Source organism: Pleuronectes platessa, chromosome 23, assembly GCF_947347685.1.
Source record: "Pleuronectes platessa chromosome 23, fPlePla1.1, whole genome shotgun sequence".
Lineage (NCBI taxonomy): Eukaryota > Metazoa > Chordata > Actinopteri > Pleuronectiformes > Pleuronectidae > Pleuronectes > Pleuronectes platessa.
Window position 1 is genome coordinate 8,237,470 of NC_070648.1, and position 14,351 is coordinate 8,251,820.

Genomic DNA, 14,351 nt, shown 5'->3' on the forward strand with positions numbered 1-14,351 from the left:
GTTAACGATTGTTACCTGCTTCAATTTAGGTTTACTTGAGGCAAATGAAAGGGAATATTGTAATGAGCTATGTTAACACTAAGCTAGCTAGCTAGCTATTTTGTTAGAAAATGTCTCCAGTGAGCAAGAGTGTGAACGAGCAAATTTGAAATGTAAGAAATAACTATCGACAGCTCTCTATTCTTTGCATTAATATCTATCTCTAGTATTTTAAAACAATAATAGCAGTGCCTATAGAATGTAGTTGTTTATAATCAGTTCACTAATCTTCTCTGGTCAGGGTCAAAAGACATAAGTGTTTGAGTATGTATGTATGTATGAAAGTATATTTATGTGTGTATGTGTGTATCTATCTGTATAGGTTGTTTAGATAAATTCCTTGATGCATTTCACTGCAGGTTCCCATAGCAACCCCCCCCCCCCCCCCCCCCCCCCCCCGCAGCTCAACGGTCAAGTGACGACAGTCTTCAAAGGTATATATACCTTTGAAGACTGTCGTACCTTTGAAGTCTGTCGTTACATAATTAACCGCCAGTTTTCACTTTTCGCTCAGTTCTCGTCTGACTACTTGGCTGGTTGCACCTGAACTCTGTTCTTTGGATTTGACTTGTAGTCAACTAAGATCTATTTGAACTCTGGTCTTTCACCTGAACTCGTTTCTTTCACCTGAACTTGTTTCTTTGGATTGAGAGAAGAGAAAGATGTTCCGGAGGCCCCGTGTTGTGTCCTTGGAGGCATCTGCCTCCTCCAAGAAGCCATGGACCCCACCTGATCGGAGGGGCGAGAAGTGGCGTCGCGTTCCATCCAAGCCCGTGGGCTTTCTCCACGCTGCCTCCTACGAGCATCAGCCGCAGGTGAACATCGCCTTTGGCTTTCCATCCATCCAGAGGACCGAGAAGACAGAGGAGGAAGCTGTGAGGAAGGAGCAGGTCCGGCCTGAGGAGACCGTCAGCTGTGTCAAGGATAACTTTCAAGCGTTCATAAGTCACGAGGAGATGGACGGTGAGGAGAGCCTGCAGGAAATGGTTGAGCTCGTCTTCAAGAGGGCCGTGAAGAAACCAGACTCTGCTGCAGTCTTCGCCAATCTGTGTCAGCGCCTCTCAACAGTAAGTGATGCATCTGTGACTGGAAGCTACTTTTATCCTGTTTCTTACTTAGTTGAGAAGTTGATCTTTTTTTGCAGGTTGTAACATTCATTTAAAACTTTGATAAACAAGCTATGCTAACCCCTTAATGCACACCATGGGTCATATCTTTGAGATAAATGTATTATATCATTTAATATTCCAGGTATTCATTAAATATCCTGTTTTTGATTACCAGAAATATTGATCTTTATTTTTCCTTTATTACTTTATGAACAAACATATATTTTGTATTGGACATAATATTCTTTCTCACTAGTGATGGATTGTGAAGAAACTCTTAATAATAATTTACATTTGTTTACAAGGTAAGAAAGGAAAAATTAAATGATTTGTGTTAATCAAAAACAAAATAACTAATGATTATCTGGAATATTAAATGAAGACAAATTGATTTCAGAGATATAGCAAAGAAACATTCATGCCATGCATGAAATAACATAGGGTCATTTTTGACCCATGTTGTGAATTCGAAGGGTAGCGATACAAAAAGTACTTTTTTTTTAAAATAGTAAGAAAGGAAAAATTTAAATCAGGATTTGTGATGATCATAAACAAGTTAATTGAGGAATACCTGAAATACTAAATGAATCGTCACTTTGGTTAATCAAATAATAAGTTAATTTAGAGTTGAGGATAATAATCAGCACACACTGATCACTGTTGACTGCATTTGGTGTTTGCTGTATAAAGTGATTCTTTACACATAAATAATCACCATGTTTTCCTAAGTATGTGAGTTGCATTTGTGTTAATATTTCCTTATGGTTTTCTTCTCTTCAGGTGGAATTCCAATCCTTGTCAGACTGGTCGGCCAGCGTCTCCTTCAGGTCCCTGCTGGTCAAACACTGCCAGGCAGAGTTTAAGAAGAACTTTGAAAGGGAGGACATTTCTCGGAAGGGGGGGTCCTGCCTAGAGCCAGTCAGGGACGTGAGGGTTATTGATCGACTGAGGGAAGAGAAAAACAACGCCAAACCCTCCTGTCGCTCCATACATACCATCCGGTTTATTGGGGAGCTGTTCCTCTCCAAGGTTCTGGATGACAAAGCCATGCACTACTGCATCAGGAGGCTGCTGCAAAATGGAGACGGGCCGTCTCTCGAGAGCCTCTGTGAGCTCCTCCAGCTCATCCAGCAGGACCTGGAGGTGGTCACGTCCAGGGAGGTGATGGACTCGTACTATAACCAGCTGAAGTTCGTCGCAGAGAAAGGGAGGAGGGCACCAAGGCTCTCCCTTTTGTTGAAGGACACGGTGAAGGCAAGGAAGTGAGCAGGCTCCACCCCCCACACACCAACCTCACTGATGGATGACCGAGGGCATCTCCTCAATCCACGCTGCTGGGAGGACTCGGCGACTTTAAACTGGTGGTGGTTTCTCATCACTGGAAACTGTCCAGACCTTCTGCCCTGCACAGTGAGGAAAATAAAGATAGTTACACCATCAAAACTACAACAATCCTTATTTCTAGTTATCATCATCTGACACGGTTGAGGGATCACCTTTACACTGTGACAGACAAACCCAGCTGCTGGGCTGCTCATGTTTGAGGAGCCACAGCATGATGCTATCCACCTGGCCACTTTACGCAGTGCTGCAGAGAAACAGAGTAAAACCGGCAGAGATAATTTTTCTATCTGTTTGTATCTTCAGCCACTTTGTAAGCAAGTATAATAATTATTATCAGTGTCTGTGAAAATGTGTCAAATAGCAAATGAGAGATGAGATATTTTCAAAACGTTTACATCATGTTTCTGATCCTCACCGGCTCAGGTGAACAGTTCCTTCAGTCAGCGGTTTGTAAAGTTTCCACCTCGTCTTCATTGATCCATACTGTAAACTCAACATTTGTCACTTTAACCCTGTACAGACTTTGGAGAACGCCGTTATTGTAAAGTTGTATTGTATTGTATACCACAGTACATGTGAATGTAAATACACTTGTGCTTTTTTCTATTCTAAATAAAGGATATGACATGATATTACACAGTGTGATTTTGGTTTATGATGTCTTATCGCCGTAATTATGAAGGAAGAGAAGGAAACATAACAAATCCTGATAACAGACTGATATTCATACATTTTCTGATACTGCAGCTCCAAGTTGAGTTAATCTGATCATGTTGTCCTCTTCATTTGTTTACTTGACAACTAAATAGAGGTTTTATTTAAGATGACACCAGAAAAGTAATAAGTGAACATGTAATACTTTCTACTAATGCAATGAAATATAAAAACAATTTAAAAATACAAATAGAATATAATATACTATAATTGAACGTTATCGCTGGGATTAACTGAGGCTATGTTAATTAATTCAAACTGTTACTTAACGGAAGCACAATGCAAAAGAGCATAAGTGGAACATACCATGCTGACAGTGACCTGCAGCTGGACAGGATCAATGTCTTCTATAATGAGAAGTTCATTTCAGTCTTACTTTTAGGTGAAATAAATGGCATTTCTCTCGTTCTGATGTGTATCAATGTCTCCTACTGAAAAAAAAGTCACTCAAACGATAGATCTACACTGAGTGACTTTCAAGTGTAGATTTAGCACCGGTTTGTCAAAATGTAGACCAATTAAAGTTGTTTAAATCAGTTTTGGCATCAACTCGACAAGTTGATTTCCTCTCGATATGAGTTTTCATGGCTGTACAGTGTGAACAGGAAGAGGCTGAGTACACCGCCCTTCGGGCTGTTTGTGAGGAAGTCCAGGATCCATTCTGATGTAGATGATAATTCCCCCAGAGGTGTGTAAACTGAGTGGAGGGCAGTGGAGATGGCATCATCTGTGGATCTGTTGGTTCTGAAGACAAACTGATGAGGGTCTGGACTGGTTGGGATATTGCTCCTCTTCTTTGGTGAACAAGTTTTCTCTCATGCATTCATAATGCATAAATTACATAGTCTTGTTTTTATAAGACAACTTTTTAATTCTAGCTTTTCAAAGCACTCAAGGTCACCTTACACTAGTGCAATAGTTGTAAGGTGGAGTTTTCATCGTCGAAATTCTTAATGATCAATTCATCGATCGGCGATTGATTGTGATTATGTGGAGGGGCTACAGCTCTGGAGGCTAACACTGCTGCAACTTTTGCGGCGAAATGCACTTAAAACCCGGGTATGAGTTTATTTTAAAGCGAGCGACGGAGTTGGCAACAAGCTGCTGGTGACCGGCACCGGTTCGTGCAGTTCGGGGTGCGTGGAGCAAATCTGTACGGGCCACAAAAGTTATAAGGTGCAGCTCTCTCTCCCCCTCCTCCGCTTCGCCGCCCGGGCCTTGCAGGAAAGGCTGTCCGCTGAGCGAGTGCCAAAGCACGGGTAATTTGCAGCCGGGGGGGGGGGTCCTTGAACACGTTCCGGTGCTATTTTCTAACAAAGCTCCACGAAAACAGCTGTTTTCTATTTAAACCTGCTGCTTCTGCTGGGGCGACACAAACACACAGAAGCTACGACTCGGGTTAGCCTCCGAGAGCATTGTTTCTCCACACCGGACCCGAAATGGGATCTCCCCCCCACCTCCCAGTCCGATGTTTCTCGGGTGGGGTGCCACATATCCCTGCAATACTGCTGTAAATACGTGCACAAGCAACCATTCCAGAGAGTGCTGCAACTTTAAACACAAACTAACAGCAAGCTAGCATTAGCTCCCCACAAACAGCTGTTTTCTATATATACTTGCTGCGTTAGCTCGCCTCTGCTACCCGTAAACAAACACCGACATGTCCCCGGAACAAACGTTCGTAACTTACCCCGACCGCAGGCTCTGCTTCTCGGCCAGAGCTCCACCTCTAACCCCGCTCCCCGCTGGGTAGCTTCCCAGCTTCTCAGCCCCGAGCTGAGGAGGTGGCTGTGGCTCGTAATTTACCCCGGTCTCCTCCTCCGCTAGATCTCTGTTTCTGGGGGGGGGGGCTATGCCATGTAGACTGACTGTGATGTCAATTCTGGTCGTAATCCCATTCGACGCACTCAAGCGTATAGTTTTGGGGAAGGTAGAAATGCCAGATACCCAAATTAACATGTAGAAGCACTACAAAAGTGGAATTTTCATAATATGTCCCCTTTAAATGTCACCATCTGCCCCCCCACTACAAGCACACAAGCAAACAGAGAGATAAAGAGAGGGCTGGGGGATGGCTATGAGGACCATCATCATTTACCCCCCGAACCCCTACATTGAACGGGTTACATACAACAACAAGCGGAAAATCGCAGGCTGACCGGCGCAGAGAAATGCAGGTCCGGTCTGAATAGCCAGGCGGGTGCGCGCTTGAGAATAGCGGTGCGCAGCCGCTACATGGTGTGCTGCTGCCCTCCCTGCTTTTCCACTCAAGCCTTTTTTTTTCACCGGCGGTCACCACACACACAACTCGCCTCCTTCACTTTACGGCTGAGAGTGAGTGCCAGTCAGCTGGGCCGCTGAATGCTATGGGGGAAGGACTGAATTGCACATGCGCGTCTCTTTCGGAAAAAAAGGCCAAATAATTGTTTCAACTCGATTATAGTAGTTTTGAGATCGTTTGACCCCATAATCGAAATCGCGATTAAAACTTGATTAATTGCACAGCCCTAGAAGACACAAACGCAATATTCCTGTTTAAAATTATGAGTTTTTAGATGACATTTTAAAAAGGAGAGAGAGTCAATGTTTCAAATGTCTGGTGGTAGGGAGTTCCATGGGGGGGGGCAGCAGAGCGACCGAAGGCTCTAGATCCCATGGTTGTCAAACAAACAGATGGTACAGTGAGGTGGAGAGAAGAAGATCGGAGAAGTGACTTCTGACCGTTTATTGTAGCTCATCTTAGGCACGTAGACAGGTCCTGGCAGATACATATGGCGTCCTTGCAGTTTAGTTACCGATAAACAGAACGGAATTAATCCCCAAAATGTAACGGGTACACAGTACACAGCATTTTGGATTACGATCTAATTTGAACATGAGTTTGGGTTATCAACCATAGGCAAGCGATTGTCAAAACAACGTACGTAGCTGTAAACTTATATCAATTATGCTAAGTCACTGCATGGATGAAGACTCTTCATATGACGAGTTAATGCTTTACTTTGGCCAAATGTCCTACCACACTGGGTGCAACTAAATGGTTTCTCACCTGTATGTCTTCTCATGTGGTTAGTTAAACAGTTTTTTATTCTGAATCTTTGACCACACTCAGAGCAACTAAATGGTTTCTCTCCTGTATGAATTCTCATATGCACCTTTAAGTGAGCCTTTTCTGTAAATCTTTTACCACACTGAGAGCAACTAAATGGTTTCTCTCCTGTATGACTTCTTATATGTACATTTAATGAGTCCCTTTCTGTAAATCTCTGACCACACTGAGTGCAACTAAATGGTTTATCTCCTTTATGAAGTCGCATGTGTACAGTTAAATTGCCACTTCTGCCAAATGTTTGACCACAATGAGTGCAACTAAATGGTTTCTCTCCTGTATGACTCAACATATGACGGGTTAATGTGCCATTTCGGCTAAATTTCATACCACACTGGGTGCAACTAAAGGGTTTCTCTCCTGTATGACTTCTCATATGCACAGTTAAATGACCACTTTGGCTAAATTTTCTAGCACAATGAGAGCAACTAAATGGTTTCTCTCCTGTATGAACTCTAATATGTTCAGTAAGAGCACCCTTGTAACGATATCTTTTAGCACAATGAGTGCAACTAAATGGTTTCTCTCCTGAATGAACTCTAATATGTTGAGTAAGAGCGCTCTTATAACGATATCTTTTAGTACACTCAGAGCAACTAAAGGGTTTCTTATCAGTTTTACATCTCATATCACTTAGAGGCTGTTTGTTATTTCTTATATTTAAGCCAGGCCCAGGTTCACTGGTCAGAATCCAATCATCTTCACTGACTTCAGTCTCAGAGGAGTCTTCAGTCTTGTCCTCAGGACCTGGTTGTAAATGTCCCTCAGGACCTGAGTTCCTGGCTGGTTCTGGGCCTCCACAGTCTGTTCTGTTCTCCTCAGTCTGAATCTGTTGTGGCTGTGTCAACTGAGCTTTCTCTTCTTCTTCTTCACTCTTCACAGCGACAGGAGTCAATGTGAACTTCATATCAGCCTCCTCCAGTTGTTGAAGCTGCTCTCCCTTCTGATTGGTCCACAGTTCCTCCAGCTCCTCTTTAATGTGGGGGGGCTCTGGGTCCTCCTGGTCCACAAGCGAGCTCCACTGCTGCTGCTCAGAGGGAACCTCTTCTTTACTCACCACCAGTTGCAGGATGTCTGCAGGGAGAGTAGAGAGGTATGGTGTTTTTTGGTCTCAAACGGTCACAATACTTTTCCCATACCGATAATTTATATTTAGTTTGTGAGGCTACAGTAGTGTGCAGGTCAATCCTGGGTTTGAAATGCCAGAATTACAATGTCATTTATGTTCATTATTTCATTCAGAAAAAATGAAAATAATTCATGTCTGCTACAACTTTTTACTTCTTTTAAATCAAGTCTTTTCTGTCTGTCGCTGCCTTTTCGTAAGACACATCCAAGGCTTTGTATTCAGTCATTGACTGAATATCATTCTCCTATTTAGTCTCATGCTACTTTTTATTTTCTATTCTTTGAATAAATTTAAATGATAGACTTAAAGGTCTAGCCTAATAATTGGTTTCATAGCAAGGCATAACACTATGATTGGTATGAATAAATAAACAGGCAAAATGAGCAGAAATTAAACAATTAAAAAAAACAATCATTTTAGGAATTGATACATATGAAGTACAGTTCAAGGCAAGGGATAGTGATGGATAAAGTTTTCTTTAAAAAACAAGTTAAGTCTTTCATTCTCACTTTCCACCTTAAAACTATGAAATTAACAGAACTTTGAGCTAGTTCATGAGAGGTGTGAACTTGCACAACACTGCTTAAATGACACAAATGAATGAGACAATAGTTTGATGGAGGTCTTTGTCTGTGGTGACCCATGGCATGTACTTTTCCATTTGTAGCCAAGCCTGGTTAAATCTACACTTCCCTGGCATAGGGCATTATCCCGCCTGTTTCCCCACCGAACTTTTCAATTAGTATGAGAGCGTATGCCTGCTTATATTTTGAGCGCATTTCTTTTAAAAGAATATGAATTATTTAAAACTCAGCATAAATGAACGACATGAAAATATGAAAATAACTAATTTCCATGACATCTCCAAAAGTTTTGGGATTTAATTTTTTTCAAGCACTTTTCCAGGCCTGAAAATAAACAAAACCTGGAAGAACCTTGAACTTAGCTACCATCAGCAGTTTAGCTCCACTAGCTGTGCGAGCACAGAGCAGCTTAGCTCCACTAGCTTAGCTAGCACAAAGCATTATAGCTCCACTAGCTTAAATAGCACAGAGCAGCTTAGCTCCACTAGCTCAGCTAGCTTTCCAGCTCCAGTGAGCAGGGACTGACCTGCTCTGTGCAGCCGGACTTCGAGCTTCATCATGGCATTGAGCAGCCTCCTCTGGCGGCAGATCTCCAGCTCTTCAGTATCACAAGAGTCTTCATTCTGGTCCTCAGGACCTGGTTGTAAATGTCCATCAGGACCTGAGTTCCTGGCTGGTTCTGGGCCTCCACAGTCTGCTCTGTTCTCCTCAGTCTGACTCTGATGAAGCTGTGTCCACTGAGGTTTATCTTCGTCTTCTTCACTCTTCACAGCGAACGGAGTCAATGTGAACTTCATATCAGCCTCCTCCAGTTGTTGAAGCTGCTCTCCCTTCTTATTGGTCCACAGTTCCTCCAGCTCCTCTTTAATGTGGGGGGTCTCTAGGTCCTCCTGGTCCACAGACGAGCTCCACTGCTGCTGCTCAGAGGGAACCTCTTCTTTACTCACCACCAGTTGCAGGATGTCTGCAGGGAGAGTAGAGAGGTATGATGTTTTTTGGTAAAAAACAGTGTCATACTAGCAAAAACTTTATCGACACTTTTTTGAAATAAGAGAGTGTCTCTATCTGAGCCAGTGGCACCGGACTTCTGTAGTTTGATAGAATGATATTTAGTTTGTGAGGCTACAGTAGTGTGCAGGTCAATTCTGGGTTTGAAATGCCCGAATTACAATGTCATTTATGTTCATTATTTCATGCTGAAAAATAGGAAATAATTCATGTCTGCTACAACTTTTACTTCTTTAAATCAAGTCTTTTCTGTTTGTCGCTGCCTTTTATTAAGTCACATCCGAGGCTTTGTATTCAGTCATTGACTGATTCTCCTATTTTATGTCATGCTATTTCTTATTTGCTATTCTTTGAACTGTAATAACGTTTTAAATTGGACCTGATGTTTATATTTGTGTCTTCTACACTTTGTCTTAATGCTTTTACATTTTTTTGTCAAACATTAAGATCAACTTCTTGAAGCTGTTTGTGACGAGCTGCTCTGCTCACATTAAGTCGATTTTAGAGCCACAACTCACAAATGCTTCTGGTTAGGGTTAGGGTTAGCTAGAGAAGCACCTTAGCTCCACTAGCTGTGCTAGCACATAGCAGCTTAGCTCTGCTAGCTTTCCGGCTCCGGTGAGCAGGGCCTGACCTGCTCTGTGCAGCCGGACTTCGGGATTCATCACGGCATCGAGCAGCCTCCTCTGGCGGCAGATCTCCAGCTCTGACTGCTCCACTCTGTCTTCGTACTCGGCCATGGTTTCCTCAATCACCGCGAGGATCTCCTCAGCCGCCACCGTTAGCCGCTCGGTTAGCATCGCTCTCAGCGACGGGACTTGAGCCGTTTCTCCTCCTTTCTCCACCTGCAGCAGAAAGTCTTCAGCTGCAGCGTTGATCCGCTCATGTACCGACACCCGCAGCAGCTGCACGGCAGATATGTTCCTCCTTTCTGCGCACATCGAGACTCGGAGCGAGCAAAGAGAGCCCGCGGCAAGTAAACAAAGACACCGAGTTCAGACCCAACAGTGACCCCTGCTGGACGACGAGGAAACTAAAGTATTAATACTGCACAGTAGAAATAGTCTATCAGGAGTACATGTTAAACAATTACTAAAGTATGGGCAACAAATACCTAACCCTGAATTAAAACTAAAAAAAAATATATATATATATATATACACATATCCATAGATGCCGGATGAATCTATGCGATGTCTTCTGCTTCTTTGGATTATTCAATGCGCTGTTGTTGAAAGCAAAGCCGCTCAATTAGCCTCAAAACACTGCTTTATGATCTGCTTATCCTATCAGTGTTTGTCAACTGTTGTCATTTCAAAGATTGAAATGTTGTAATGCTAATTCACATGTACTTGCCAAGGAGTAAGTAAGGAGGTACTTGTGGCTTTTTGTAATCCAATAAAAATCTGTTTATTTTTACACTAGGGTCTGAAGTAAGTCTCATGCATGTACATTGCCAAAGTTACTGGAGAGAAAAAAAACGAGGATAAGAAGTCCAGTTCTATTTTAAAATCCTAAATTATATTAGATGTCAGCGGATGCTTTTATCTTGGTCGTGGACTGCAACTGTCACATTGTTCACTTAAAAGCGAGTTTGAATGGCCGTCATGGCAGGTTTGGTTTCGAGGACTCCAAATAAACGTTTGTCTTTTATATGTGCTGCTCTAACTTCAATCAGGTCCTACGTCACAATCAAAGCATTCCATCCCCCCATTCATCTTTCTATCTAAAAGTCTCTTGTGGGTCTGACCTTTCAAGCTGGGTTTGAGTGACGTACACTTGTTCACAACTTCGTGGTTTCAACTGTAACGGCAACTTTCATAATTTCCTTTTTTTCCTTCTCCTTCGGTTGCCATTACTACACAGGTGGGATCAGCAGTGATCTCACGCACACGCATCCACAGATTTCAACTCGATATTTGCAGTTTAGCTTGTTTATTGAGGCAGTTGTAGATTACATGAACGTATTGGGTTTTTCCAATTCTGTAAGTTGTGTGCTGCTCTCTCCCTGGTTTGGTGAAAGCTGAGTGCTCTCCTTCTATCTGTGCCTTCCATTTCATGTCATATATGCCCCTACCTATAACGCCCTGTGCATCTAATGACCGCCACCAAGTGCCAAAAATAATACTTAAGGGGATCTAACCAAAATAATATGACATGCCAACAATAGATATTAATGGCTCCTACATCGACTTTCAAAAGATTAAGGTCCCAGATTTGTATACTGACACAACATTGATCATGACTTTTATGTGTTTTTCTTTGTGAAGTAATGTAAAGTCATGATTTAGAAATGTATCCACCAAACACACATTTTTTGAGGGGGATTTCAAGGTGAGATCACCTGAGTATAGATTTAAAAATCCTTTTAAAAATTCTTTAAATGTTAATTTGATTGAGTTTGAAGGGTGAACTATCCCTTTAAACTTTCCTCTCACAAGGAACCCCCCCTTAATTAATTGTTTTCGGTTTCTGTTTTATTTATTTTTTACTGCTTAATTGTTTTATTATTAGTTTTTTTTTGTGTGCATTGGCCTTCTGGGGGCTTAATACTATTAGAATGCTGAGTATGTTCTTTAAATATGCTTCTCTGCTAGAATACGACATTATCTGTAGTGTGAGGTTAACTCGATTGCTTGTTTATACTGTTTGTCTTACATTGAATTGTATGATCTGTTATATTGTTTCAATCGAGTGTTGGAGAGTTTTACACCTCTTCCGCAACAGACTAAAGACACATCTCTACCAACTACACCTTGGATTGAAAAAATAGACAAAAGCTTCTGTTTAGTTTTACTTACATTTAGCACTTTTTTTGAAGCAAGTTGTACTAACGTGATTCTCATTGTTCTGGGTTTGCACCCTCATGGTTGAATGCATTTATTGTAAGTCGATTTGAATTTAAATTAAATTAAATTAAATATTGGGGATTTGCCCTTTTAAAAAGAACTACGATACATTAAAGGCTTAATTCTTTGGTTCAAGCTCAACTTGTTACATGATTATTGTCTGAATATTCCAGAGTGGAGACGTGGGATGACAGTGACATGCTCTCAGTGATATAACACCACCTCAGTTCCACTGATGTAAACAGGGTTCTATGTCTTTGCCTCCTTTTTCCTGAAGTCAAAAACCAGCTCCTTGGTTCTGCTCACGTTGAGCAGCACCTTGTTCTCTGCACCACAATTTGTCAAATTATGGACGAATCAAAGCCAATTTGAGTTTTGACCTTTTTTAAACTTTTCATTGAAACATTCAGTCCATCCTTTGTAAGTTTATCAGATGTTGTAGTAACCAATTCAAATCTGTCTGAACGTTACCGCTGGGATTAAATGAGGATATGTTAATTCATTCAAACCGTTACTTAACACTTAGCACAATGCAAAAGAGCGTGAGTGGAACATACCGTGCAGACAGTGACATGCAGCTGGACAGGATCAATGTCTACTATAATAAGATAAGTTCATTTCAGTCTTACTTTTAGGTGAAATAAATGGCACTTTCTCTCTCGTTCTGATAATGTGTATCAATGTGTCCTAATAAAAAAAAAGTCACTCAAACAATAGATCTGCACTGAGTGACTTTTTAGTGTGGATTTAGCTGAGGTTGGTCAAGATGTGGACCAATTAAAATTGTTTAACTCAGTTTTGACATGTTTTTTTTCATTTATTCATTCTATCCACTTGACAAATTGATTTCCTCTCGATATGAATTTACATGGGTGGACAGTGTGAACAAGAGGAGGCTGAGTACACAGCCCTGGGGGTCTGTTTGTGAGGAAGTCAGGTATCCATTCTGATGTAGGTGATGTTTTCACCCAGAGATGTGTAAACTGAGTGGAGGGCAGTGGAGATGGCATCATCTGTGGATCTGTTGGTTCAGAAGGCAAACTTGTGAGGGCACCACAAAATAGGCAACTGAAAAATAATCATAGTTATAATAATGATGTAGCCGAGCATTTTGTTGTATCATAGGTCCGGCCTCAGCCAACAAAGGACACGAGAGCAGATCATGCGCTCGTGACAGCACACCCGTTTATTCTCCGTTCATTTTACAACTTCACTCATCACAGAACCCACTTCCTTTAAAAAAACCCTTTCAAAATAAGAGTCACTACCAACAACCCGCTTTAGCAGGAAATACAAATCAACCCTCAACAATAACGTCATTAAATAAAATAACTTACAATTATAATACCGATATAATTTCAGTATAGAAATATTAGGCACCTTTTAGGTATGTATATCACGTATTTTTTTCTCGGGGGGGGGGGGGTGGGCATCATAAAGGAGTTATGCTTTGGGCACCAAAATGGCTAGCAGCAGCACTGGGTGAGGGTCTAGGCTGGTTGGGAGGTTGCTCCTCTTCATGGAGAACCTATTTTCTCACATGCAATCATAATGCTTAAATTATATTATCTTATTTTTACAAGACAGCAATTTATTTCTAGCGTTTCAGAGCACTCAAGGTCACCTTACACAGCAGATATAAAAACACAACAAAAAACAATGCATCAAAAACATCAATAAAATTAATCAATTTAGAAGTGAATAAAGCATGTGGTTTGGAAATGGAAGACAATAGGGCTGTTCGATTATGGAAAAAATCATAATCACGATTATTTTGGACTATCAAAATCACAATTATTCAAATGATTATAAATATGTGGTCTTAATCTGAAGTATATGCTTTATTCTTTAAATGACTGGAGCGTGCGCAATAAAGGGAATCACTTCCGGTTCAGGTAAACACCAATGACGGCTGTGTGTATTATTCCTCCATGAAACCAGGATATCGGTGCCCGGTTATTCAAACCCTTAATGATGGCAACCCTAACACTCTCCAAAAAAAAACCATTGTAACTGAGAACTTTGAAATTTTCTCTCATTATTAAATGTCCCCATCTGTCCCCCCCCCCCCCCCCCCACTACAAGCAGACAGAGATAAAGAGAGGGGTGGGGGATGGCTATGAGGAACATCATCATTTACCCCCTTAACCCCTACATTGAACGGGTTACATACAACAGCAAGCGGAGAATGGCAGGCTGACCGGCGCAGAGAAATGCAGGTCCGATCTGAATAGCCAGGCGGGAGCACCCTTGAGAATAGCGGTGCGCAGCCGCTACATGGTGTGCTGCTGCAGTGTGAGCTGCCCTCCCTGCTTTTCCACTCACGCTGTTGTTTCACCGCCGGTCACCACCCACACAACTCGCCTCCTTCACTTTACAGCTGCTTGAGAGTGAGTGCCAGTCAGCTGGGCCGCTGAATGCTTTTGGGGAAGGACTGAATTGCGCATGTGCTGCTCTTTTGACAAA

At 41.9% G+C, this 14,351-nt stretch overlaps 2 protein-coding genes across 2 annotated transcripts; one reads left to right on the forward strand and one right to left on the reverse strand.

The window, feature by feature from the left end:
- The first annotated feature begins 494 nt into the window (after window positions 1-494).
- LOC128430348 (eukaryotic translation initiation factor 4 gamma 3) lies at window positions 495-3,021 on the forward strand. Its single transcript, XM_053416391.1, has 2 exons — window positions 495-1,106; window positions 1,929-3,021. The coding sequence occupies exons 1-2, from the start codon at window positions 702-704 to the stop codon at window positions 2,412-2,414; spliced, it is 891 nt and encodes a 296-aa protein (XP_053272366.1). The 5' UTR covers window positions 495-701; the 3' UTR covers window positions 2,415-3,021.
- A 2,895-nt stretch (window positions 3,022-5,916) lies between these two features.
- On the reverse strand, window positions 5,917-10,175 carry LOC128430206 (zinc finger protein 37). The gene is made up of 3 exons (XM_053416198.1): window positions 9,671-10,175; window positions 8,555-8,992; window positions 5,917-7,389 (listed from the first exon to the last, which is right to left on the reverse strand). The coding sequence occupies exons 1-3, from the start codon at window positions 9,975-9,977 to the stop codon at window positions 6,152-6,154; spliced, it is 1,983 nt and encodes a 660-aa protein (XP_053272173.1). The 5' UTR covers window positions 9,978-10,175; the 3' UTR covers window positions 5,917-6,151.
- Window positions 10,176-14,351: the final 4,176 nt, after the last annotated feature.

Coding starts and splice junctions, on each gene's coding strand:
- LOC128430348 (XM_053416391.1), top strand. CDS start 702: ATGTTCCGGAGGCCCCGTGTTGTGTCCTTGGAGGCATCTGCCTCCTCC. Junction 1,107..1,928: donor TGTGTCAGCGCCTCTCAACA/GTAAGTGATGCA, acceptor TCTTCTCTTCAG/GTGGAATTCCAATCCTTGTC.
- LOC128430206 (XM_053416198.1), bottom strand. CDS start 9,977: ATGTGCGCAGAAAGGAGGAACATATCTGCCGTGCAGCTGCTGCGGGTG. Junction 8,993..9,670: donor AGTCCGGCTGCACAGAGCAG/GTCAGGCCCTGC, acceptor CTCTCCCTGCAG/ACATCCTGCAACTGGTGGTG. Junction 7,390..8,554: donor AGTCCGGCTGCACAGAGCAG/GTCAGTCCCTGC, acceptor CTCTCCCTGCAG/ACATCCTGCAACTGGTGGTG.